The following is a 27,602-nucleotide window of genomic DNA, read 5'->3' as shown; positions in this document are numbered from 1 at the left end:
ATATATATACGGCCACATGTGAACATTGGACCAACACCAATAGGTACTAATCTGCTGACAGATGCCCTTTAACTCTGTGGCACTGTGAAGAAAGCAGGGGATAAACAACGAGGGGCTGGCAGACGAAGCAGGGGAAGCAAGGGTGCACAGAGTAGCTTGGGCCTGCCCTTGATGCACTTAACTGCTTATTTGCATATAAAAATTAAAAGTACTTTTGATGCAACAGATCACTAAATGAAAGGAATCATTCCTTTCAGCTGAGCTAGCCCTACAAGACATGGTACCTGGTCTAACAGTGAATTTCCTCTAAATAGTGTTAGATTTGCATTGGCAGTGCATTGTGGCTATTCTAATTGAATTATTGAGTGTGTGACACTATCGCCATCTAGTGGATATGATTGGTATTTATGTGCAGGAGAGTAATGACATTAAACTTTTTTTTTTTTTTTTTTTTTTTTTTTTTTTACCTAGTATCAGTATGTCGCACAATAAAAATATTAGACTCTATTTTTGTTTTCCTTTAGTTAAAAAAAAAACAAACGTTTTCATGTCCCAGTTCTCTGAATGCAGCGTGTTCTCATTCTGGTTGTTACGTCAATGTATACTGTATATCCTATTGTAATCATGTGGCTTTTTATTATACTACTGTATATTTTTATTGGAAAATAACTGCACCACCTAAAGTCATGATAAAATCGCACAATTACTGTGAAGTCCGATACACGGAGGTTGTGCGGACTCGCAGACAGCACAGTACTCGTGTATATGAGTTCTTCAGGACTTACATTTATCATAACTAGCCAAAAAGTGGGGACGTTTCCAATAGCATCAGATTGCTGCTTAAAATAAAGTCCCCTCCAAGACCTCAGTGCTGCATTAGGCCTCGTTCACATTTCCACACGTACCCATTGATTTTAATGTCTGTTCACATATCAGTATTTTTATTTTTTCACCCACTGTGGGTGGGTGAAAAAAAAATAAATCAGTCCGTGGTGCCCATTACAGTCTATGGGTCCATAAATATCACAACACGGATGGCATCTGTGTTTGGTACATTTTTCACTATTGGGGCTCATGCCCACTATTGTGTGCTGCAGACCACAAATTACAGTCTGCAATGCATGGGCACCGACCGTGGGGCCGCCACATGCGGATTGCGGACCCATTCACTTGAATAGGGTCCGCGATCCACACCGCAAAAAAGTAGTGCATGCACTACTTTTTTGTGGTGCGGAGGCACGGACAGAATCCCCATGGAAGCACTCCGTAGTCCTTCCGTTTGGTTCATTGCTTCCTTTCTGCACCGACCTTCCGGATTGCGGACCTATTCAAGTGAATGGGCCGCATCCATGATGCAGTGCCAGAACTGCCGGGTACCTTTTTTTGCGGGCCGCAAGACGGGCCAGGCAGGCACACTGTCGTTGGCATGAGTCCTTAGGAGAAATTGGCTCTAGAAATTATTTTTCAGCTGATCAGTGTCCATGGAATACGAACGACACAAGGTACTTTCACGCATAAATAATTTTTTACATACGTAAAATGTAAATGTGAACGAGGCCTTAGGCCTCTAGCACACAACCATATGGTTTTGCGGATCAACTGTTTGAAGGGGCCGCCATGCTCGTGCGAGCGCTGCATACTCTTCCAATGTTTATCTGCATGCCACCTGCACTGTAGTGGTAGCACAGTGTAATTACAACTGCTCGCCCCAATGAGTCGAGGTTGTAATTACACTGCACCGCCGCTTCAACGCAGACGGCATGCAGATAAACATTGAGGCACTTGCATGAACCTCTTCAAACAGCTGATCGGCGGGTGCCAGGAGTAGGACTCCCACCGGTCTGATGCTGATGACCTATCTTGATGATAGGTCATCAATAACATAAAAAAACGGACAAACCCCTTTAACATTAATTATGCAAGGAAAAAACTAATTGCGCCAGTTCCTAGCTGCTGTAAATTTCAGTTTCTAGGGTACAGACTTTGCGAGATGTGCCAAAAATATTATGAGATATGGGGTCATTTATTAGCGCCTTTTTTAGTCCAATTTTTCCTCTTTTTTTTTTTTGGGCGCATTTACTAATTAAAGTGCGCCTGTTTTGGAAGCATGTGCCCTTTTGACAATTTCCAGTTTAAAGGGGCTCTGCAGTTTGCTTAAACTGATGATCTATCCTCTGGATAGATCATCAGCATCTGATCCGCGGGGGTCCGACACCCGGGACCCCCGCCGATCAGCTGTTTGAGAAGGCAGCGGCGCTCCAGCAAAGCCACGGCCTTCTCACTGTCACGACTAGTATCAACTTGCCTGGGCGCGGCTAAGCTCCGTTCAAGTTAACAGAGCTTAGCCGCGCCCAGGCAAGTTGATACTAGTCGTGACGTCACTGGGCTTGCGGTAAACAGTGAGAAGGCCGCGGCGCTGCTGGAGTGCCGCTGCCTTCACAAACAGCTGATTGGCGGGGGTCAAACTGCAGAATCCCTTTAAGGCTACATTCATTTCAATGGGTCCGCAAAAAATGCGGACAGCACACCGTGTGCTGTCTGCATCAGTATGTCCGTTCTGTTGCCCCGCAAAAAAAAAAAACCCGGATGCCATACAGAACGTCATCTGTTTTGTTTTTTTGCGGACTGCATAACGCATACGGTCGTGTGCATGTAGCCTAAGGCTCCCTGCACACGAATGTGTGCACCCCGTGGTTGTGCTGCGGCCCACAAAATGCGGACCGCAATACACGAACACAGTCCGTGGGGCAGCCGCAGCGGATCGCGGACCCATTCACTTTAATGGGTCCGCGATCCGGCCGTTCCGCAAAAAGTTAGGACATGTTCTATCTTTTGGTGGAACGGAAGTACGGGATGAACCCCCCCCCCCCCCCCCCCCCCCACAGAAGCACTCTGTAGTGCTTTCGTAGGGTTCCGTTCCGTGCTTCCGTTCCGCATCTCCGGATTTGCGCACCCATTCAAGTGAATGGGTCCGCATCCATGATGCGGAATGCCACCTGTGGATTGCGGTCCGCAATACAGCAACGGGAAGCACATCGTGTGCAGGGGGCCTAAGACTGATGCTGGCGGCGTTTATTTTTATGCCTTTTTTGGCCTCTTTATATAGGTGCACCTTTTTAACGCATAAATTAGGTGCAAAAACTTTCTCATTTTTACTCCACTCCAGGGGTGGCTTCGTTTTTTTGTGGTCCGCTTTGTGTTGAGCCGTGCGACAATTTTATAAAAAATCTTCTGGTAGACGCGCGCCTTTTCAGAAATATAAAACGTGTATTTGGCTGTGACTGTTTATTATCTAAAATTAGACTTTTTTTAAACTAATATGCGACTTTCTAGCTGCAATCTTGCACCTAATTTGTGAGCCGTCCAACGAGTGGTCTAAATTGCACACGATCCGCCTGCGCCCTGATGAACACAAAGACGCATTGCCTTATTCATCACCTGCTGTGCGACTCTTTATAAAAAACTATGCTAAATAGTGACAGGATAATCCAGTACGCCGGTCTAATCGCACTCTAAAAAAAACAGATGAGCGTGATTTTTATTTATTAATTAATCCTCAAAGACCTGACTACATAGGCAGTCGCCAAGGTCCGCAGGGCTGAATTACGTTTCGTGCTCACTTTAATAAAGTGTATCTGATAGTCCCTTATGACCGTATAAGTGCGGTGTGAAGACTTTTGCGGATCAGAATATACGTGCTGAGTCATGGAGTTCGTACAGGTGGTAACCGGATCTTCACACTTGTGCATTTACAGCTGGTCAGAAATAAAGCTGACATGTCTATTGCACCAGGGGACAACCGTATTTATCATGCTTGTGCCACATAGTTCAAATATGAGCCCCCTGCCTCGGCAAATGGCGATAATGTGTAAAATAGCTGGGCGCTGCGTTTTGTGTAAGTTTGTGCTTGTCAGCTTCATCCCAGGACAGCTGAAGCTCTTCATTTGGCAGCTGTCCCCAGAGTGATGTTCCAAGTATTATTAGGGAAAGTGTTTCTATGTTCGGAGCCCCCCCTACCTCTCCCATTCTTACAGGGTCTCTGTCTTCATAATTATCTTGTCTTCTCACTGCCCAAAACTGACTGCACCCGAAAATCAACATAAGGTTCTGACCTGATCATGGGGTCCCCCATCAAGAAGCTAGCTGTCCGCAGAGTGTCCTGCTGCTGAGACTAGGGATGAGCGAATCGACTTCGGATGGAACATCCAAAGTTGATTTGCATAATACTTAGTTTGAATACTGTACGGAGCGAGCGATCCGTAACGTCATAAATCTACTGTAAAAAAAACTTCCCGAACTCTGGTTCGGTTCCAAGGTATGAAACATTAGGGCAGTGTTTCCCAACCAGTGTGCCTCCAGCTGTTGCAAAACTACAACTCCCAGCATGCCTGGACAGCCTTTGGCTGTGCGGGAATGCTGGGAGTTGTAGTTTTGCAACAGCTGGAGGCACACTGGTTGGGAAACACTGCATTAGGGTACTTTCACACAAGAGTTTTTACTGGATCCGACAGGGTTCAGCAAAAACGCTTCCGTTAGGCCTCTTTCACACGGGCGTTGCGGGAACATGCGTGATTTTTCTGCGCGAGTGCAAAACATTGTAATGAGTTTTGCACGCGTGTGAGAAAAATCTTGATGTTTGGCTGCACATTATCCCCAGTCAAAAAAGCCCGCTGCCTTGGAGTGACCTTAGATTCTGCCCTTTCCTTCCGACCGCACATCCAAGCCCTTTCCACCACCTGCCGCCTCCAACTCAAAAACATCTCCCGCATCTGTGCTTTCCTTAACTTCGAATCTGTGAAAATGCTCGTACATGCCCTCATTATCTCCCGCCTAGACTACTGCAATATTCTCCTCTGTGGCCTTCCATCTAACACCCTCGCACCCCTCCAATCTATCCTCAACTCCGCTGCCCGACTAATCCACCTCTCACCTTATTACTCCTCACCCAATCCCTTCACTGGCTCCCCATTGCCCAACGAATCCACTTCAAAGTACTGACAAACACATACAAGGCCGTCCATAACCTGTCCCCTCCCTACATCTCTGAGCTAATTTCCCGATACACCCCCACACGCACTCTCCGATCCTCACAAGACCTCCTTCTCTCCTCTCCTCTTATTGCCTCTTCCCAAAATCGACTCCAAGATTTCTCCCGTGCATCCCCCATACTCTGGAACTCGCTATCCCAACATATAAGACTCTCACCTACAGTGGAATCCTTCAAAAGAAACCTGAAAACCCACCTCTTCAGACAAGCCTACAACCAGTGACCCTGCTGCCTCTACCACCATGACCAACTTTACCCTCTCCTACTGTGTCCTTCTCCCATACCATGTAGATTGTAAGCCCTCACGGGCAAGGCCCTCTCTCCTTCTGTACCAGTTTGTAACTCATCTTGTTTATGATTAGTACAATTGTCTGTATTATGTATGTGCACCGCTTATCATATGTACAGCGCTATGGAATGAATGGCGCTTAAATAATAAATAATAATAATCTGCTCCACAGCTACTGTACTACTGAGTTTATTCACAATTTCTATCATTATTTCTTCTTCTTTCTGCCTGTTGCTGGTGTCGCCTTCGTACTGGCAGTAGACGGGGGGAGGGGAGCGTCTTCCTTGGCTGGGACAGGACACTGGCCGCTTTCGTCGACCTGATCATCAGATACCTGTACGGCCTCCAACATGGCAGCGATCTTCTCTAACTCCATCTGTTCCATCCTCTTGGCCTCCTCTTCTTCTTTTAGTGCTTTTAGTCTTCACATATAAAGCAAGTAATAGTATGTTAATAAGGTATATATATTATATACAAAACTGCCAGAGACATAAGTCGGCCATGTTTACCGTGCGTCCTCCTCCTCCCGGATCTGCTGTAGTCGGGCCTGCTCGGCCTGCTGGGCTCTGTTTTTGGGGATTTCTGCCTTCAGTTGTTCTGCTTTCTCATAGGCTGGAAAAAATACTTTCTGGAAAAACACATCGACCTGATAGAACCATTTATCCGTCATGATTTTCTTTTGGGCCTTCCCTGCAAACAAAACAGTAAGTGAAATCCTATTTATAATATAACGTGGAATACGACCTTGAACATGTCCTATCTTTTGCGAATCGCAGACCCATTCAAGTCAACTGGTCCGCATCCGCAGCATGCGTCTGTGGTCCGCAATACGGGCGCAGAACCCTTACGTTCGTGTGAATGGGCCCTAAGGCTGAGTTTATATTCCCGTTTACCTTTCCATTCTTCTGATCCGTAAGAAAACCAGAAAAATAAAAAAAAGGGATCAATTATTTTGAGCATCAGTTCTGCTCAGTTAGCAGGAGTTGGCACTAAAAATAACGGATCTGTCTTTCTTTAAGCATCAGTTAGGATCAGTTTGCGTCACTTCCATCAGAGATCAGTTATTTTTAACGGGAGAAAAAGTACTGCATGATGGAAATGAAACGGCTGCGATGCTCAGGATCCAAAGAACGGAAAAATAAACGGTGATGTGAACTCAGCCTAGACTGCAACCGTGTGCAGGTACCCTTAGGCCCCTTTCACACGAGTGAGTTTTCCTGCGCGGGTGCGATGCATGAATTGAACGCATTGCACCTGCACTGAATCCTGACCCATTCATTTCAATGCGTCTGTGTACATGAGCATTTTTTTTTTTTACGCATCAGTTCTGCGTTGCGTGAGAATCGCAGCATGTTCTATATTCTGCATTTTTCACGCAGCCCTGACCCCATAGAAATGAATGGGGCTTCAGTGAAAAACACATTGCATCCGTGCGAGTTTCACTAAACGCACCCTGAGCCAATCCGTATTGTTCATGTGAAAGAGGCCTAAGGCTATCTGCACATAGTTGCAGGTTGACAAACAGAAAATCCACTATTCCACGCCGAATCCGCACCAAAAACCATGTGTTAGGCCTTATGCACACAACAGTATTTTTTCACGGTCCGCAAAACGGGGTTCCGTTGTTCCGTGATCCGTTTCCGTTTTTGTTTCCGTGTGTCTTCCTTGGTTTTTGGAGGATCACCAGACATGAAAAGTGAAAAAAAAATCTAAGTCAAGTTTGCCTTGCAAATGATAGGAAAAAAAAACGGACACGGATCACGGACGAGGATGACAATCTTGTGTGCCTCTGTGTTTTTTCACGGACCCATTGACTTGAATGGGTCCGCGAACCGTTGTCTGTGAAAAAAATAGGACAGATCATATTTTTTTGACGGACTGGAAACACGGATCACGGACGTGGATGACAAACGGTGCATTTTCCGAATTTTCCACGGACCCATTGAAAATCAATGGGTCCACAGAAAATCACGGAAAACAGAACAATGGACACGGAACACAACAACGGTCGTGTGCATGAGGCCTTACTAGCATTTTTTTTGTGCAGATTTGATGCGGTTTTCCCGCAGATCTCACCCTTGGACTGAAAAGGGTGAAATCCCACAAAAACAATTGACATGCCTCAGATTAAAAAATCCACACAATTTCCACACAGAAGAAAAAAGCTAAATGTACATGAGGTTTTTCTTATCTCATGCACTTTGCTGGTACTGCATTACTCTGCGTTTTTTATTTTTTTTTTGCATGAGAATCCACTCGGACAAAACGTGCGTAATCCGCTAAATTTGCAGGCACCCTTTAGGGGACATCCACATGGAGCATATACACTGCAGACTTTCCGCTGTGGAACTGTGGATGGAAAATCAGCAGTATTTTCCATTAACAGCAAAGAGGATGACAGTAGAAATCTCATCCGCACACTGCATAAAAAACTCGTCATGCGGAATTCGGCATGCAGTGCGGTTTGTAAATCTGCAGCATGTAAATTTATGCGTTGGGTTTCGACCACAGATTTCACCCCTTGCAATACATAGGGTGAAATGCGTGGCACATCCGCAGTAAAATCCATGCCCAAAATCTGCATGTAATTCAAGTGGATTTCGCCGAGGACTTGTTGCGGATTTTCCTGTTTATCTATGAAAAGATTCACCGTCAAGTTTCCAGCTGCTTTTTGGGTCCTGTGTGGATGTAACCCTTTCATATTTGCCAGGGACGAGAGAGACAGATCGAACAGACACAATGCAAAAATCTTATCTAAAGTGGCAAGAAGTGATTACCGTACATGCAGGGACAGTGTGCGCCAGGGGCAAGATACCGTCATATAAATCTACTAGTGAGGCTATACTGCCCCCAAGTGAAAAAACACAATTACTGCATGGCTCTTCTGGGACATCTTTGGTGCTTGGGGTGGTAGTGGTTCTCATTGAGGAGCTGGTCTATGGAGTCTTGCAGGCAATGCTCCATGGGAAAACGGTATTCAAGTGAGCTCTCTTCCAGCAGGAAGAAGATGGTTTCGTCAGTGCCCTCTATAGGTAGCTACACTGGTTGTCAATGTCAGACCCATGAACAGTGATATTATATATTAGGGCTCTTGCACACGACAGTATTTTGCGTTCAGTATGCGGTACATTTACTGAACCATTAATTTCAATGGTTCAGCAAAAAAAACTGAAGTGTCTCCGTGTGCATTCCGTTTCAGTATTTCCGTACTGTGAAAAGATAGAACATGTCTTATTCTTGTCCGCAAATCACGTCCTGTGGCTCCATTCAAGTCAACGGGTCCGCGAAAAAAACTGAACACATACGGAAATGCATCTGTATGTCTTCCGTTCCGTTTTTGCTGAACCATCTATTGAAAATGTTATGCCCAGCCCAATTTTTTCAATGTAATTACTGTATACTGTATATGGCATATGGAAAAACGGAACGGAAACGGAAGCACAACTGAACCAAAAAACGGAACAACGGATCCGTAAAAAACAGACCACAAAACCCTGAAAAAGCCATACTGTCGTGTGCATGAGCCCTAATAATGAATCTAAAATAATAGCATGCCACGGGATGCCCTGTTGGACCAGTCCTGTCCAGCATTACACAGAAAACCCACTGATATGAATGGGCAATGTGTAATGCTTAGTTTCCCCTGTGGTGGCGCTGCAGGGAAACTGAACACTTAGGCCTCATGCACACGACCGTTGTGTGCATCCGTGGCCGTTGTGCCGTTTTCCGTTTTTTTTCACGGACCCATTGACTTTCAATGGGTCCGTGGAAAAATCGGAAAATGCACCGTTTGGCAGCCGCATCCGTGAGCCGTGTTTCCTGGCCGTGAAAAAAATATGACCTGTCCTATTTTTTTCACGGCCAACGGTTCACGGGCCCATTCAAGTCAATGGGTCCGTGAAAGAACACGGATGCACACAAGATTGGCATCCGTGTCCGTGATCCGTGGCCGTAGGTTGCTTTTAATACAGACGGATCCGAAGATCCGTCTGCATAAAAGCTTTTTCTGATCTAAGTTTTCACTTCGTGAAAACTCATTTCCGACAGTATATTCTAACACAGAAGCGTTCCCATGGTGATGGGGACGCTTCTAGTTAGAATACACTGCAAACTTTACGCGCGCACACTGGCCCCAATGTATTCAAACAATAGAGGGAGGGAGGGGGGTTGGGGGGGCGCGCGCACACTGGCCCCAATGTATTCAAACAATAGAGGGAGGGAGGGGGGGTTGGGGGGGCGCGCGCACACTGGCCCCAATGTATTAAAACAATAGAGGGAGGGAGGGAGGGGGGTGCGCACACTGGCCACCAACGAGTTAACAACAGGGGAGGGGGGGCCCACTGGCCACCAATGAGTTAAAAACAGGGGGGGGGGGGGGGGTCTGCCCCCTGCTGCCTGGCAGCACCTGCCAGGCAGCAGGGGGCAGTCATGTACACAGTTTTTTTGTATATTCTAACCTGAAGCGTCTCCATCACCATGGGAACGCCTCTGTGTTAGAATATACTGTCGGAAATGAGTTTCACGATGTAGCTCATATCCGACAGTATATTCTAACATAGAGGCGTTCCCATGGTGATGGGGACGCTACAAGTTAAAATATACCATCGGATTGGAGAAAACTCCAATCCGATGGTATAACAGAACTCCAGACTTTACATTGAAAGTCAATGGGGACGGATCCGTTTGAAATGGCACCATATTGTGTCAACATCAAACGGATCCGTCCCCATTGACTTGCATTGTAATTCAGGACGGATCCGTTTGGCTCCGCACGGCCAGGCGGACACCAAAATGACTTTTTTTTCATGTCCGTGGATCCTCCAAAAATCAAGGAAGACCCACGGACGGAAAAACGGTCACGGATCACGGACCAACGGAACCCCGTTTTGCGGACCGTGAAAAAAAACGTCCGTGTGCATGAGGCCTTACTGCCAGGTTTCCCCCACAAGTGACAGCTGGGGACAATTTGCTATTTATTTATTGTCAAGGGACCCTTCTAACAGGAGGGGATTGTCCATAGCGGAGAACCCATGTAATAAGGGTGTACTCACATGGCCACGTCCAGTTTGCAGACAGCAAATTGTGGATCTGCAAAACACAGGCATCGTGGTGCGGACCCATTGACTTCGATGGGTCTGCCATTCGCAAGATGTGTGTCCTATCTTTTTCAGCGCGGAGGCATGGACCCTGGAAGCACAAGGAAGCCCTTCCGTGTCTCCGTGCCACAAAAGATAGGACATGTCTTATGGTTGGCTGCATCTTGTGGATCGCAGACCCATTGAAGTCAATGGGTCGTGTGACGCTTTGCGATCCACAGCGATACTAGGAAATCACAAATGCGCCATATTTCTCAATCACAAAGACAAAAGAGCCTTCACTAAGAATCTTCTCTTTCACTAAAGGAGTAACTCACAGATCAGAGGTACAATTAGCACCTTCTTGCCAAAGAATCTTCCTGCCCCATGCCAGGTTTAAGTACCCATCAATCTGGTATTCTCTTGACAGAACCTCATAAACCTGGTCTCTCTGCAGCCATAGTGTCTCCAATACCAGCAGGGGTCTCACACCTTTAGCCTGGGCAGCGAGCTTCAGAAGAAAAGGACAGATCCTTATCACACAGCTGGCTGGTACAGGAGGGAAGATGACCTGAAAGTCACCTCCAATCCATAAACTTCATATTCTTCCCATATTTTCCTAATATTTCATGGGTTATGGAAATGGGAAAGGAACCATCTTTTCAGAGATGGTTTTGGTTCTCCTAACCCACCTTCTAGGAAACCCGCGGACAAATCAGAGATTCCCGCTCTGAGATATAAAGGTTCTCGGGCACCCTGTATTATCTTCTAGTCGTATTTGTTATCAGATGATGCGTAAAATTGTACTGATTATCAATATCTACTATATTTCTTGATTGGACTTACGGGATATGGAGAAATGGGCAAAGCAAAGATGCTGCCAGGTTTTCTCCCTATGGGGCAAAGGACTGCCCCTGTTCCAATTACCCAAGGCTGGACCTGAACGTGTCATAACCACTCCCCGCTTCAGAGTAGGTAAAAACAGTGACACACTCAGGTCCTGGGTCCTTCATCTACCATCTGACGTCGTCTAACATCTCGACCGCCCGCAGGGACACGGGCACCCCACCATCTTGGATTATTATTTCAAAGACTTTGCCTATTACTGGACACTACCACGGTAATTCTGAACTTACAGACATTCTATTCCCTTCCACCTCTACCTATTTCTATCCAAACCAATCTGTTCACCTGGCAGGTATATTTATCTGTCAGCTTTAATATATATATTTTTGTGTGTAGTTTTAGAATAAAAACTAACGATTTCATCGTTCCAGTTTTGCCCTTGTTACTTGATGACCTGATCTATGCTAAGAGCTCTGTCCTCAGAAGACATACTACCAAATTGTGTTATTTTTATAAATTGTTAATGTACTAGCTAGGTTGCAAATAACCGTTTCGTCCCTTTAGGATTAGCTAGCCGGGGTCTCTTCGCCCCGATTCAATACGAAGAGTGGTGGCAGCAAATTAATTTGATTTCCAGCGTGAAATCAGTCATTTTACTTTTTACCGATTGTACATACAATCGTGATTGCATCCTGTCTGGGCCCACCAACCAATCTTACACGTCTTCTGTGCTCACAGTGGATTCGCCTCCAGGAGTCTCTAGTGACGAGACCTGTATGGCAACTGTGGCATAGTACGACGGGATTGGCGGGTGGTCGTCACATTGGTGGCAGCTAGTGGGATAGCAGAACCCAAAACCAGGCAGAAGTCAGCTTTTGGGAGATCAGAGCACAAAGAACTGACAAGTGCAGCTTTTTGCGCAATCATAACAATAGGACAGTGGTTACTTAGTATCCTGTCCTGCGGAACTTGAGTTCCGGGTGCAAAACGGTACACATTGATAGGAATAGATTGGTTTACATTTTCCACCTTTTCCTTGCTATATCCTATTCTTTTTCTCTTCTTTTCTGAATGTCTGATTCAGTTCCAAATTACCTAAGTTGGTCTGTCGCCGACTTACAAGCCGTGTGTGAGTCGCAAGGCATTGCCATTCTGAACAAAAATCGATCACAGCTGATCAAAGCTTTGACGGAGAGAGACGGCCAAGCGATGGAGGATTCCAATCCCGTGCGGGAGGCTTCGCTGCCCCTTCGTTCAACGTCACCCAGCATCGCCAGCTATGGGAGTGCTGATGTTGCTACTTTAGCTCCGGGTGATGTGGATACCCTGGATTACGCTATGTCCACAGCTCCTGCTAACCCTCAGCAAGGAACAAGCAGCTCTGGACTGAACTTCACTGCCTTGGGCCCTATGAGCCAGCAGTTGATACCAGGCCTGACTGGCGCGGATTTACGTTTTTACCTGGAGATACAGCAACAGCAGCAAAGAGAGGAGCGGCAGTTCCAGCTTCAGAGAGAAGTGCTGCAGCACCAGCGTGCACTAGAACTGGCCCAAGTGAGACAGGCCGAGCGGTCTGCCTCTCCTAACACTCCTGCTGCAGGAGGCATTCCTCTACCCGGGGTCCCCAAAGCAAGGTTTCCAGTTATGGAGAAAAACGGGGACATTGATTTATATTTACGCTCGTTTGAGAGAGCGTGCCGCCAGTTCTGCATCCCTGAGGATCAGTGGGCTCTACACCTGACGCCTCAGCTGACTGGTAAAGCGCTGGATGCTTTTGCGGAACTACCCACAGACCAAGATTGCGATTATCAGACTATCAAGGATGCCATAATTGCTAAGTTCCAGTTAACCCCTGAGGTTTACCGGAGAAAGTTCCGTGCCATCCTGAAAGGATCCACAGACTCTTACGCGGATGTGGCTAGCCGCTTATGCACCACATTCCGCCAATGGACTAGAATTCTTAAAGAAAAGACTTATGCTACCCTTGAGGATTTGATGATCCATGACCAACTCCTTGCGATATGCCCTACAGATGTGAGACAGTTTGTGCTGGAGCGCAAGCCCCAGTCTGTGAAAGAAGCTGCTGAGCTGGCAGACATGTTTGTCGCAACCCGGGTACCGGACCTTCGCAAACCTGTGATGACGGACATCCGCAGGCCGGTGGTATCAGACATCCGCAAACCCCTGGTACCTGACAGCCGCAAAACTCCAGTACCCAACCAGGACAGAGCCATGTCCCAGAACTGGAGAGAAGGCAGGCCCACTGGCCCTGTGAACCGTGAGACAACCAGGCCCTGGTGTGAGCTGTGTCGCAGGCCCGGTCACACCAAGCAAACCTGTTACGCAGGGAAGCCGGCCCAACCTCCTAGCATCGCGACGACGCCAAGCCCTAAGGGGGCCAACGCTTCCTCACCTACCTCGTCTGCTGTATTGCTGGTCGGAGGACCCGAGGTGCACCGCGGATCCCAGAATCACCAGCCTGTCACTGTGAACGGCCAGACTGTCATCGGGTTCCGTGATACCGGTGCAGATGTAACCTTGGTCCGTTCACATCTTGTTACGGAGAAGGATATCCTTCCAGGAAAGTACCTCGCTCTGACCGGAGTTGGGGGCACTCGCACTCATGTGGCCCAAGCCCAAGTCACCATTGATTGGGGAATGGGACGGCAAAAGCGAGTTGTTGGGGTCCTGGATGATATTCCCGTTGCCACAGTGCTTGGCACTGATTTGGGCACCCTTGTTTCCCATTACGAATACCCTGCAAGCGCGCAGGAGGCCCAAGCAGGACTCCCTGACCAAAACCAGGTACTGTACAGCCCTTTGGGGAAACAGGGAGACGGGGACACTTTGCCTGCTATTTCTACTGTCCCTAACGCACCTAGGGAGGTATCAGATTTAAATGTACAAGCAACCGAATGTCATTTGCCTACTTCTGCACCTGTCATTGTTGATCCGAATGCGTGTGTTAGTGTTAGCAATGGTGATATAAATGATGCTGTACCTGTTCTGGCCATTACACGTTCTATGGCCAGCCGCCTGAACTCAGAACCGACCGAAGGGACCCCCTCGGGCGATTCTGACCCTCAGGTGGATAACAATGCGAGAAAGACCTTTTCATGTGATGATGATGATGATTGTGTCACTGCGCTGGTAGACGCTTCCAGTGTCGCCAGTAACCTGGGCTCAGATGGGGCTGCGGGGACAGAACCAGCCGTCCCTCCACCCACCTCTGACCCCAGCATTGAAGGTAACTCTCCACAGCTGACCTCATACGTCACTGGTCAGCTGGAGGAGACCGGTGGCGCTGCATTCGTGCAGGCCTTAAAGGGTGACCCTAGTCTGGAGGCACTTAGGGCCCGAGCTGGCCAGCCTCCAGGTGAGGGCACTCCATATAAAATCTATTGGGAGAACGACCGACTGTACTGTGAAGCTGTACAGCCTACAAAAGGTGGCGCAGGTGAGAACACGAGACAGCTGGTACTCCCTAGGGAATTTCGGGCACAGGTGCTCAAAGCAGCCCACGACATTCCACTTGCAGGACATTTGGGTATCAGAAAGACCCACAAACGTGTTCAGAACCATTTTTACTGGCCCACGATGGGAACGGACATAACGAAGTACTGCCGATCGTGTACCACTTGCCAGAGGGTTAAGAAGGCTGGAGGACCCCGCAAAGCCCCTTTGCAGCCACTGCCCGTGATCACAGAGCCCTTCCAGAGAGTGGCAGTGGATATAATTGGTCCCCTTCCCATTCCTAGCAGTTCTGGCAAGCGCTACATCTTAACGGTCGTGGACTATGCCACCCGTTACCCAGAGGCAGTAGCACTGTCTTCCCTTAGGTCGGCCACGGTGGCAGACGCCTTGATCGGGATTTTCTCGCGTGTAGGTTTCCCCGCCGAGATGATCTCTGATCAGGGCTCCTGCTTCATGTCGGAGCTAATGGAAGCCCTCTGTGAGAGGATGCAAATCAAGCACACCACTTCCAGTGCGTATCACCCGCAAACCAACGGCCTTTGCGAACGTTTCAACGGAACGTTAAAGCAAATGCTGGCCACGTTCGTGGAATCGCAGGGGAAGGACTGGGAGCGGCACCTGCCTCATTTGCTGTTCGCTTACAGAGAAGTGCCACAGGAGTCCACTGGGTTCTCGCCCTTTGAACTCCTATATGGACGAGACGTTCGAGGGCCCTTAAAACTGATTCGGGAGACCTGGGAGGGAAAAGGTGACCCCTCAGAAGTCTCTGTGGTTGAATATGTCCTAAAATTTCGGGACAAGATGGAGTCCCTCATGACCATAGTGACGGGAAACCTTGCAAAGGCACAGGCCAAACAGAAGGCTTGGTATGATCAGCATGCCAGAGAGCGGTCATACGCAGCAGGTCAGAAGGTATACGCCCTACTCCCTGTCAGGCAGAACAAATTGCAGGCTGCCTGGGACGGGCCATACACCATTCTGAAACAGGTGAACCCAGTCACTTACCTAGTGAGTCTCGGGGGTAAGCGACAGAAACTGTTCCACGTGAACATGTTAAAAGCACACGAGGAAAGGGAGCAGTATGTATTAGCAGTGTGTAGCCAGCTAGAACCCGAAGAGCCAGATCCACTGATAGACTTGCTAGCAGAGCTACGAGACGTGGCAGATGATTGGAACATCAACCCCCACCTCTCGTACCCACAGAAGCTTCAGCTCACCACTCTCCTGAGTGCGCACAGCGCCACATTCTCAGGCATCCCTGGCCAAACCAACCTAGCAGCTCACCGAGTTGATACAGGGACCCACAAGCCCTTACGGCAGGGCCCCTATCGCACCTCACCCGAAGTGCAGGCTGAAATCAAACGAGAGATTGATGAGATGCTACAGTTAATGGTCATCCAGAAATCCTCTAGTCCATGGGCCGCCCCGGTTGTTTTAGTCCCCAAAAAGGACAAGACAACCCGGTTCTGTGTCGACTATCGGAGACTGAATGACATCACCATAACCGATGCGTATCCCATGCCTCGAATTGATGAATTGCTGGATCAGCTGGCGTCCGCCAGCTATCTAACAATCATGGACTTGAGCCGTGGATACTGGCAGATTCCGCTTGCGCCAGAGGCGAGAGCGAAATCCGCATTCATCACCCCTTTTGGCCTCTATGAGTTTACTCGTATGCCCTTTGGGATGAAGAATGCGCCCGCCACCTTTCAGCGGGCCATGAATGAACTGTTGGAAGGAATGCAAGGTTATGCCCTAGCCTATCTGGACGATATAGCCATATATAGTCCAACCTGGGAAGATCACCTTGATCATCTGTCACAGGTATTGGGAAGACTGTCCGCTGCCAATCTGACCATTAAGCCCAACAAATGTCAGATTGCCATGACAGAGGTTCAGTACTTAGGACACAGAGTAGGCAGCCAGACCCTGAAACCTCAGATAGGGAAGGTCGATGCCATTGTAGCATGGCCACGGCCTAACACCAAAAAACAAATACAGGCATTTCTGGGAACGGCAGGGTACTATAGGAAGTTTGTTCCATCCTATAGTACTCTGGCTAAACCGCTGACCGATGCAACGGGCAAAAAACAACCCAACACGGTCACATGGAACTCGGAACTAGAACAGGCATTTCGGGCCCTGAAGGAAGCGCTAGCTAGCGCTCCTGTCCTTCAAGCTCCCGACTTCTCCCGTCAGTTCCTAGTACAAACTGACGCCTCAGACCACGGTCTGGGAGCCGTCCTTAGTCAGGTGGACGCAACCGGGCATGAGCACCCTGTCCTCTACCTGAGCCGAAAACTACTCCCGCGGGAAACCGCATACTGCACCACTGAGAAAGAGTGCCTAGCGATCGTATGGGCCCTACAGAAACTACAATCGTACCTATACGGACGATCCTTCATGGTCATCACAGATCACAACCCTCTCAGCTGGCTGAAACGTACTTCTGGTACCAACGGAAAACTTCTCCGCTGGAGCTTAGCGCTCCAACAGTACGATTTCACGATTCAGCACAAACCGGGAAGTCGCCATCAGAATGCTGACGGACTTTCCCGCTGTAACTAGCTCAAATAGGGAGTTGGGATTGCTTCAGTCCCAGTCTTGCTGACCACTCCTTCCCCAATCTTCCAAAGGGGGGAGGTGTGACGCTTTGCGATCCACAGCGATACTAGGAAATCACAAATGCGCCATATTTCTCAATCACAAAGACAAAAGAGCCTTCACTAAGAATCTTCTCTTTCACTAAAGGAGTAACTCACAGATCAGAGGTACAATTAGCACCTTCTTGCCAAAGAATCTTCCTGCCCCATGCCAGGTTTAAGTACCCATCAATCTGGTATTCTCTTGACAGAACCTCATAAACCTGGTCTCTCTGCAGCCATAGTGTCTCCAATACCAGCAGGGGTCTCACACCTTTAGCCTGGGCAGCGAGCTTCAGAAGAAAAGGACAGATCCTTATCACACAGCTGGCTGGTACAGGAGGGAAGATGACCTGAAAGTCACCTCCAATCCATAAACTTCATATTCTTCCCATATTTTCCTAATATTTCATGGGTTATGGAAATGGGAAAGGAACCATCTTTTCAGAGATGGTTTTGGTTCTCCTAACCCACCTTCTAGGAAACCCGCGGACAAATCAGAGATTCCCGCTCTGAGATATAAAGGTTCTCGGGCACCCTGTATTATCTTCTAGTCGTATTTGTTATCAGATGATGCGTAAAATTGTACTGATTATCAATATCTACTATATTTCTTGATTGGACTTACGGGATATGGAGAAATGGGCAAAGCAAAGATGCTGCCAGGTTTTCTCCCTATGGGGCAAAGGACTGCCCCTGTTCCAATTACCCAAGGCTGGACCTGAACGTGTCATAACCACTCCCCGCTTCAGAGTAGGTAAAAACAGTGACACACTCAGGTCCTGGGTCCTTCACCTACCATCTGACGTCGTCTAACATCTCGACCGCCCGCAGGGACACGGGCACCCCACCATCTTGGATTATTATTTCAAAGACTTTGCCTATTACTGGACACTACCACGGTAATTCTGAACTTACAGACATTCTATTCCCTTCCACCTCTTACCTATTTCTATCCAAACCAATCTGTTCACCTGGCAGGTATATTTATCTGTCAGCTTTAATATATATATTTTTGTGTGTAGTTTTAGAATAAAAACTAACGATTTCATCGTTCCAGTTTTGCCCTTGTTACTTGATGACCTGATCTATGCTAAGAGCTCTGTCCTCAGAAGACATACTACCAAATTGTGTTATTTTTATAAATTGTTAATGTACTAGCTAGGTTGCAAATAACCGTTTCGTCCCTTTAGGATTAGCTAGCCGGGGTCTCTTCGCCCCGATTCAATACGAAGAGTGGTGGCAGCAAACTAATTTGATTTCCAGCGTGAAATCAGTCATTTTACTTTTACCGATTGTACATACAATCGTGATTGCATCCTGTCTGGGCCCACCAACCAATCTTACACGTCTTCTGTGCTCACAGTGGATTCGCCTTCAGGAGTCTCTAGTGGAGACCTGTATGGCAACTGTGGCATAGTACGACAGGATTGGCGGGTGGTCGTCACAGGTCGACACTGCGATGCAGGGTGCACACTGCCGATGCCCGTGTTTTGTGGATATAGAGTTTGCAGCCATGACATGCTTGTGTGAATGCTGCCTCATGCACACGACCGTTGTTTTGGTCCGCATCCGAGACGCAGTTTTGGCGGTTCGGATGCGGACTCATTCACTTCAATGGGGCCGCAAAAGATGCAGTCAGCACTCCGTGTGCCGTCCGCATCCGTTGCTCCGTTCTGTGGTCTGCAAAAAAAATAAAAGCTCCACTATTCTTGTCCGTCTTGCGGACAAGAATAGGCAGTTATATCAATGGCTGTCCGTGACGTTCTGCAAATCGCGGAACGCACACGGACGCCATCCGTGTTTTGCGGACCGCAGTACACACAACGGTCGTGTGCATGAGGCCTAAGAGCTATGAACAAGATTCTTCACACAAAGCATGATTTCCTCAACAACTGCATCACCCAACCTGCCCCATACGTAGAGATGCATAGAGAAGCACAATGTCCGATTGGCATGGAGGACAAAATTACGGCGACACTTTAGTTTTTTATCTGGAACCAATCAGTTCCTGAGCATGAAAAAATAGGACACTTGTAATGTTCGCATTTGACTCACTTGGAGAATGGAACGGCGAACGTGGGCTGCGTCTTTCATTCACCTTCATGGCAATAATCAGCTCCTTCTCTTCCGTCCAACAATCAGACTTCCTCTACAGATAAAAGAAAGAATAGGAACGTCCATATTGTAAGGCCTCATGCACACGACAGTTTATTTTCACGGTCCGCAAAAACGGGGTCCGTAGGTCCGTGATCCGTGACCGTTTCTTCGTCCGTGGGTCTTCCTTGATTTTTGGAGGATCCACGGACATGAAAAAAAAGTCGTTTTGGTGTCCGCCTGGCCGTGCGGAGCCAAACGGATCCGTCCTGAATTACAATGCAAGTCAATGGGGACGGATCCGTTTGACGTTGACACAATATGGTGCCATTTCAAACGGATCCGTCCCCATTGACTTTCAATGTAAAGTCTGGAGTTCTTTTATACCATCGGATTGGAGTTTTCTCCAATCCGATGGTATATTTTAACTTGAAGCGTCCCCATCACCATGGGAACTCCTCTATGTTAGAATATACTGTCGGATATGAGCTACATCGTGAAACTCAGATCCGACAGTATATTCTAACACAGAGGCGTTCCCATGGTGATGGGGACGCTTCAGGTTAGAATATACTACAAACTGTGTACATGACTGCCCCCTGCTGCCTGGCAGCACCCGATCTCTTACAGGGGGCCGTGATCAGCACAATTAACTCCTCAGGTGCCGCACCTGAAGGGGTTAATTGTACTATCATATCCCCCTGTAAGAGATCAGGGCTGCCAGGCAGCAGGGGGCAGACCCCCCCCCCCTCCCCAGTTTGAATATCATTGGTGGCCAGTGCGGCCCCCCCCCCCTCCCTCCCTCTATTGTAATAAATCGTTGGTGGCACAGTGTGCGCCCCCCATCGCCCCCCCCCTCCCTCCCTCTATTGTAATAAATCGTTGGTGGCACAGTGTGCACCCCCCATCGCCCCCCCCTCCCTCCCTCTATTGTAATAAATCGTTGGTGGCACAGTGTGCGCCCCCTATTGGCCCCCCTCCCTCTATAGCAGTAACAACATTGGTGGCAGTGTGCGGCCTCCCATCTCCCCCCCCCCCCACCGATCATTGGTGGCAGCGTAGTTCCGATCGGAGTCCCAGTTTAATCGCTGGGGCTCCGATCGGTAACCATGGCAACCAGGAAGCTACTGCAGCCCTGGTTGCCATGGTTACTTAGCAATAGTACAATAGTAGAAGATTCATACTTACCTGCTTGCTGCTGCGATGTCTGTGTCCGGCCGGGAGCTCCTCCTACTGGTAAGTGACAGTTCATTTAGCAATGCGCCGCACAGACCTGTCACTTACCTGTAGGTGGAGCTCCCGGCCGGACACGAACATCGCAGCAGCAAGCAGGTAACTATGAATCTTCTACTATTGTACTATTGCTAAGTAACCATGGCAACCAGGACTGCAGTAGCGTCCTGGTTGCCATGGTTACCGATCGGAGCCCCAGCGATTAAACTGGGACTCCTATCGGAACTCCGCTGCCACCAATAATTGGGGGGGGGGGGGTGGGAGTGGGAGGCCGCACACTGGCCACCAATGTTTTTACTGCTATAGAGGGAGGGGGGGCCGATGGGGGGCGCACACTGTGCCACCAACGATTTATTACAATAGAGGGAGGGGGGGGGGCGATGGGGGGCGCACACTGTGCCACCAACGATTTATTACAATAGAGGGAGGAAGGGGGGGCCCGATGGGGGGGCGCACACTGTGCCACCAACGATTTATTACAATAGAGGGAGGAAGGGGGGGGCCCGATGGGGGGTGCACACTGGCCACCAAGCTATTATTACAATAGAGGGAGGGAGGGGGGGGCCGCACTGGCCACCAATGATATTCAAACTGGGGGGGGGGTCTGCCCCCTGCTGCCTGGCAGCCCTGATCTCTTACAGGGGGACAGTGCCGCACCTGAAGGGGTTAATTGTGCTGATCACGGCCCCCTGTAAGAGATCGGGTGCTGCCAGGCAGCAGGGGGCAGTCTTGTACACAGTTTGTAGTATATTCTAACTAGAAGCGTCCCCATCACCATGGGAACGCCTCTGTGTTAGAATATACTGTCGGATATGAGTTTTCACGAAGTGAAAACTTAGATCTGAAAAAGCTTTTATGCAGACGGATCTTCGGATCCGTCTGTATGAAAGCAACCTATGGCCACGGATCACGGACACGGATGCCAATCTTGTGTGCATCCGTGTTCTTTCACGGACCCATTGACTTGAATGGGTCCGTGAACCGTTGTCCGTCAAAAAAATAGGACAGGTCATATTTTTTGGACGGACAGGATACACGGATCACGGCCTCGGCTGCAAAACGCTGCATTTTCCGATTTTTCCACGGACCCATTGAAAGTCAATGGGTCCGCGAAAAAAAACGGAAAACGGCACAACGGCCACGGATGCACACAACGGTCGTGTGCATGAGGCCTAAGACGGATTCACAGGAACATGGAGGAGAGTATCGTTACATGGCCTGTACTGGATAATACAAGTGATTATACATATAATGCATTGTGAACGGTTCTTACTGGGGTTGAAAGACCCGGGTGGTGGTTGGTAACATCTGTGCTGGCACTGCCATCTGATACTGTGTCTGCACCTTGCGGTTCCTGATGAGGTTCATGGTTTGGTGGCTCATCTGTGACATATGTAATGGCACAGCCAATCAGCGCCTCCAGAAATTCCAGAAATGTAAGCTGCAATAAAATATATTTACTTTACATTCAGCAAAAGGAAAGGAGACATTTCCAAATATGACTGTGGTTGGCAATCATGATTCTGTACAATCGCCCCATGGGACATAGTACACAGCGCCACCTACTGGCTGCTGTAGGTCATAAATCATAAGGGAGCTGCTGCCTTGAGATAGGAGCACATTTATCAATAATGTCAGAAGAATGATGCCATCCACGTCAATGTGTGGACATGTCCACACTGAATTACCATTAGGGCCCATTCAAACGGCCGTATGTGTTTTGCGGTCTGCAAATTGCGGATTCGCAAAACACGGATACCATCCAGTGGGCGTTCCGCATTTTGCCAGTGCTACAATAGAAATGCCTATTCTTGTCCGCAATTGCGGACAAGAATAGGACATGTTCTATCTTTTCTGTGGGGCCATGGAACGGAAGTACGGATGCGGACAGCACAGGGTGTGCTGTCCACATGTTTTGTGGCCCCATTTAAATTTGGAATCGCCCTAAATCTAATATAATACACTCAGCGACAAAAAAAAAATACAGCGCCAAGAAGGAGCTGCTGGAATGACCCTTTCTATGTGTGAATGTAAAGATGCGCAAGGAGGCGTTTATTGGGGAAACTGAAAGGAGGCTCGAGGACCCTGTTGGGCCTCCTCTAGCCTGGATACAAGACGAGATTGGACATGGAGGCATACAGGTTCCGTATGGTATCCTGCAGCACATCTGCCCACAGATGTTGCAGTTGGGCCTGTAGATCCTGCATACTCATAGGCTGCCAAAGCTGGCTGGTCCTACAAATGCTTGATTGGTAAAAAATCTGGTGATCGGGCAGGTCAAGCGCTCACCACAAGGGTTCTATATTCAAACCCGACCATCAGAAGACCCAAACAGAACCTGGATTCATTGCTAAATACAATACGGTTCCAGTTTGTCGCAGTCCAGGTTTCTCGTTCATGACACCACTGCAAACGAAGGTGACAGGGGCTGGATGTCAATGGTAGGACATGTGATGGGCGCCTTGACACCAAATGTCCTTCTGCTAAATGCCTGGAAATGGTCCGGGCAGAGACAGGGTGTGTAATGAAGGTGCCACCTGGGTCTGGATGGCGGACAACGAAACTGTGGGAGCTGCTCGTGTTTATCAGCGGATCAAACAATCCCCTCTACTGGCGGTGTGTCTGGGCTGTCCAGAGCCTGTTCATTGTGTGTGCCTGCCCTCATGTAACCACTGCTCCCAACACCTCCCAACAGCGAGGTCAGAACAGCCTAGATGGCAGGCAATTCGTCTAAAAGACCATAATGCTTCCCTCAGTCCAATAGTGCGCTCCCCTCTCAGAGTTTATCAGGTAGGGCTAATTGTCTTCGAGTGTATCGTTCTAGCAGTCAACAATTTCTGACCAAGAGGTACACTACCCAAAAGTAGGCTCTGAGAGCCTTTTTAAAGGGCAGTAGGGGAAGCACTTTTATTCTCTCTTGTGGCAAGGCCCAGTGTCTAATCAGACCACACTGGTAGTGATTTACATGAGATATAACATCCGACACTGCTATATGGGTGTGTTATTTTTCTGTCATTGAGTGGACTTGGAATGACTTACCTCCAGCTCTAGGTTGATCTCATTTCCATCTCGCACACTCGGATCGTCCTCAGCTAAAATGTCCACGATCTTCGTGACACTGAGTTTATTGCTTAAGACTCGTAAATCCTATACGTGAAACAAAAACGTGTCAGTCAGATTTCTAGCTTTTGTGCTGTTCCTAGAGAAACTAAACTCCTTGACCCAATGGGTAAGAACAGATTGTGACAACGGGTGAAAACAGCTACCATACGAATTAGGGGCAAGACAAGTTGTCAGGTGAATGACGCCTCATTTGCATGTACTAAAATATCATTTTTCTCAGCAATGCGGGCGCATATGAGCATTGGACCGACACAGATGCCTTCAGCTGCCAAGTGCACATGTAACAGGTCAGTGTCATAGGTACAAAACTGCTGACAGATGCTCTATCTTTCTCTCTATATCACCTGTCAGCACACCCTCATACACATAAGACAGTTTCCTTCAGAAACTGGCAGGTTCAACCGACTTTACTCTTATGTGTATGGGCACCTTAAAAAAGTGTATACCAGGGATTAGCAACCTCCGGCACTCCAGCTGTTCTGAAACTACAACTCCCAGGATCCTCCTTTCACTTCTATAGGAGTTACAAGAACAGCCAAGTAAGTGTGCATGCTGGGAGTTGTAGTTTCACAGCAGCTGGAGTGCCAAAGGTTGCTGATCCCTGCAAATCCCCAGTAGAAAGTAAAGAAGTACAATTACTCTCATCATCCAGATAAAATGTCTCATGGTCATGGTAGGCTCAAATGGAGCGGACGTGTTCTTCTTGCAGTAGGTCCTGTAGATGTCCCAGCTCTTATCGATGTAGGACATTGCATGTTCTGTCTTGTGCGCATCACTGAATAAGTAACCTAGAGAAATGGAGAAGATGGAATCAGACGTGTTCAGTTCCTAAAATTAAAGTCTGTAAGACAAGATGCACGGACTGACCTCTGGTGGTAGTAGCATGGGGCGAGATATTTTGTGTCATGATTCGGGAAAAGCAGTCAACCAGGGAAGGCTTCTTATCTCTGCCATAGGAAACACAGAAATGCACCATATACAGGATATCAAACACCAATACAATTACAAGTCACAAATGAATGACTCAAAGTGCATGAGTTGGTATTTAAAAAAAAAAAACAACAATTTTTAAAATTGAAATTTTATTTCTTGCGAAAACAAAACGAAAATATTCTGTTTGCGGGCACTGGTAGTGATGGTGAGGCATTAGAGGTTCCTGCACACCGTGACTGTCCCAGTATTATAGTCATACATACAAATACCAAGTGAGGAATGAGTGACATCCTTGCTGATGGCATCCAGTTTTTTTCTGCTGGACATGCCAGGTGTGAATGAGGGACATCCTTGCTGATGATGCAACGGGCGCCTCTGCCCAGGGCCCTCTATATAACGCGACCCAGGTGTAGGAATTGCAGAAGATTCCACTCTATCTAGGAAAGCTCTGCCATATTTGCTGCCACCTACTGGTGAACAGGCACATTACAGTTGAACATAACAGTTGCAAACAGATTAGGAATGCACAGTGTGGAGGACCTGGAATAAAATGCATAAGATGATGTTTTGTTAGCCCATTAAAGACAGTAACAGGGTGCAGGAGTGGTAACACTACTCTGGGGTGTTACAATGGCATCCAGTATTTTTCTGCTGGACATACCAAGTGGTTGCTAAGTGACAAACTTGCTGATGGCGTCCAGAATTGTTTTGCTGGACATACCAGGTGGGGGATGAGTGACATCCTGCTAATGGCATCCAGTATTTTTCTGCTGGACATACCAATTTCCCCAGTTTGGCTAATACTGTAAATTAGACTTTCCTCTATTAAACAAAAAATCTCTTATAGGGTATTTAAAAATTCACGTGGCCACTGCAGCCAATGATTGGCTGCAGCAGTCACATGGATGATGTACAGTACGTGATGTCACTACTGCAGGACTGGCATCTATTTAAAAAAAAAAACATGAAGGTGAATCTACCCTGTAGTTATGAATACTACATGAATACCCCATTGTATTTAATATGCTACTTCTGCATCTCTGATTGCTATGAGCAGTAGGTTCAGTATCTAACTGGTTAATGGCACGGACACCTTTGTAAATAGCTATTTGGCTAAATCTGTAAGATCTGATGCCATTTACGTTCTCTCGTGTACTTTGGACTTTATGTATATCTACTACCTTAGTTTACATTGGCATGGTTAATTATTTCCAAGCCCCTACTTCAGTTCTGTTCCTTCTTCAGGATCCTGATGGCTATTCCTCAATATAGACCATCAATATCGGCTTAGTACGGGTCTGACACCTTGCACCGATCGGCTATTTCGGTGCCTAAAGTAGGACTCCTACTGATCAGCTATTGATGGTCCATCCTAAGGAAAGCCCACCAATATCCTAATCCCAGAAAACCCGTATAGCATATTACTCACATTTTAATGTCAAGTATATTACAATATGGATTCAGTGATCATACAATGTGCAGTAGATGAGCAGTGGAATAAGGAGACCTCACTTAATGGTGTAATAGAACTGTTTCCAGTCAACTAGTGGTGATTAGACTGGAGGAACAGTCCATATTTGTGACCCATGATTGAATAATTAGACTTCTCACTGGCCTAGAGAGGTCCATATCATGACTTGTGGTGCTATCTGTGTGGCCGTTTGGTCGGTTCATGGACTATCAAGTCAACAGAGGTCTCTATTCTCCATACTGGGTCTATAGTCAATAAGATCAGTTTCTTTAAAAGGGTCTTAAAAGAGTTTGTTCTGGTGAAAGACCCTCTTTTTTAGCTCCACTGAGAGATCTGGTTACAGCTGCTGCCCACAGAAGTCTATGTGGAGGGGAGGATAAGAAGGGAGCAGCTGCAGAGAGAAAAACAGACAGACCCACAGTCTCACAGGCACAGAAGCAGCACAGAGGACATTACCATAAGGGCTCATGCACATGAACGTATTTTCTTTCCGTGTCCGTTCCGTTGTTTTTGTGGACCGTATGAAGGACCATTCATTTTAATGGGTCCACAAAAAAAACGGAAGTTGCTCTGTGTGCATTCCATTTCCGTATGTCCGTTCCACAAAAAAAAATAGAACTGTTCTATTAAGGGCCAGCTGTTCCGTTCCGCAAAATACAGAATGCACACGGACGTCATCCGTATTTTTAGCAGATCCGTTTTTTGCAGACTGCAAAATACATATGTTGTGCATAAGCCCTAAATCAAGGAAATTGGGTGAGGCATTAAAGACACTAGATGCAACAGCTGCATCTCTCATTACCCTCTATATTTCTTTCTCTGCAGCTGCCCCCTCTTTCTCCTCCCTTCCCTCTCTGTAGACTTCAATGGGCAGCAGCTATAACCTGATGCCTCATTGGGCAGCTTTCAGCTCTACCTCTTGTGTATGGATTTAAAGGGCTTCTGTTACCCCCCCCCATTTAGCAATTTTCAGTATCGGACATTAGCTATTTGCTAATGTCAGTTGAGTCCATATATATCGCTCTTACCTCTCTCTGTGCTGTTTCTTTACAAATCTTACTTTTATAATATGCAAATGACTTCACTACCAGCAAGTTGGGCGGTTACTTGCTGGTAGCTGCCGCATCCTCGGACTATAAACACGCCCCCTCCTACACTTGATAGACAGGGCCACTGAGCGCTCTCCTCCTCCCGCTGGCCCTGTCTGCCCATGAAATCCCGCACCTGCGCCGTACCGGTCCTCATTCGGCGCAGGCACTGTGAGAGAAGGACGCTCGCTTGCCCGCTCCTTTCTCAGTGTGCCGATGACGTCAGCCTACACCCGAAAAATAACATCGCTTTTTTTCCGGGTGTAGGCTGACATCATCGGCGC

General features: G+C 47.8%; 1 protein-coding gene across 1 annotated transcript in view; it reads right to left on the bottom strand.

Annotated features, from left to right (window-relative positions):
- Positions 1-5,529: 5,529 nt before the first annotated feature.
- Positions 5,530-27,602, bottom strand: part of LOC122945324 (radial spoke head 10 homolog B-like) — a 42,823-nt gene continuing 20,750 nt past the window's right edge. The window contains exons 13-19 of the mRNA XM_044304386.1: positions 24,694-24,773; positions 24,466-24,614; positions 23,743-23,850; positions 21,977-22,144; positions 19,432-19,525; positions 5,846-6,026; positions 5,530-5,758 (exon numbers count right to left, since the gene is read on the bottom strand). Coding sequence (XP_044160321.1) covers positions 5,545-5,758; positions 5,846-6,026; positions 19,432-19,525; positions 21,977-22,144; positions 23,743-23,850; positions 24,466-24,614; positions 24,694-24,773 — 994 coding nt within the window. The 3' untranslated portion in view covers positions 5,530-5,544. The remainder of the gene's footprint in view (positions 5,759-5,845; positions 6,027-19,431; positions 19,526-21,976; positions 22,145-23,742; positions 23,851-24,465; positions 24,615-24,693; positions 24,774-27,602) is intronic.

Source organism: Bufo gargarizans, chromosome 8 (assembly GCF_014858855.1).
Source record: "Bufo gargarizans isolate SCDJY-AF-19 chromosome 8, ASM1485885v1, whole genome shotgun sequence".
Taxonomy (NCBI): domain Eukaryota; kingdom Metazoa; phylum Chordata; class Amphibia; order Anura; family Bufonidae; genus Bufo; species Bufo gargarizans.
The sequence above is the reverse complement of the archived record's forward strand: the minus strand, read 5'-3'. Positions and strand labels throughout refer to the sequence as shown.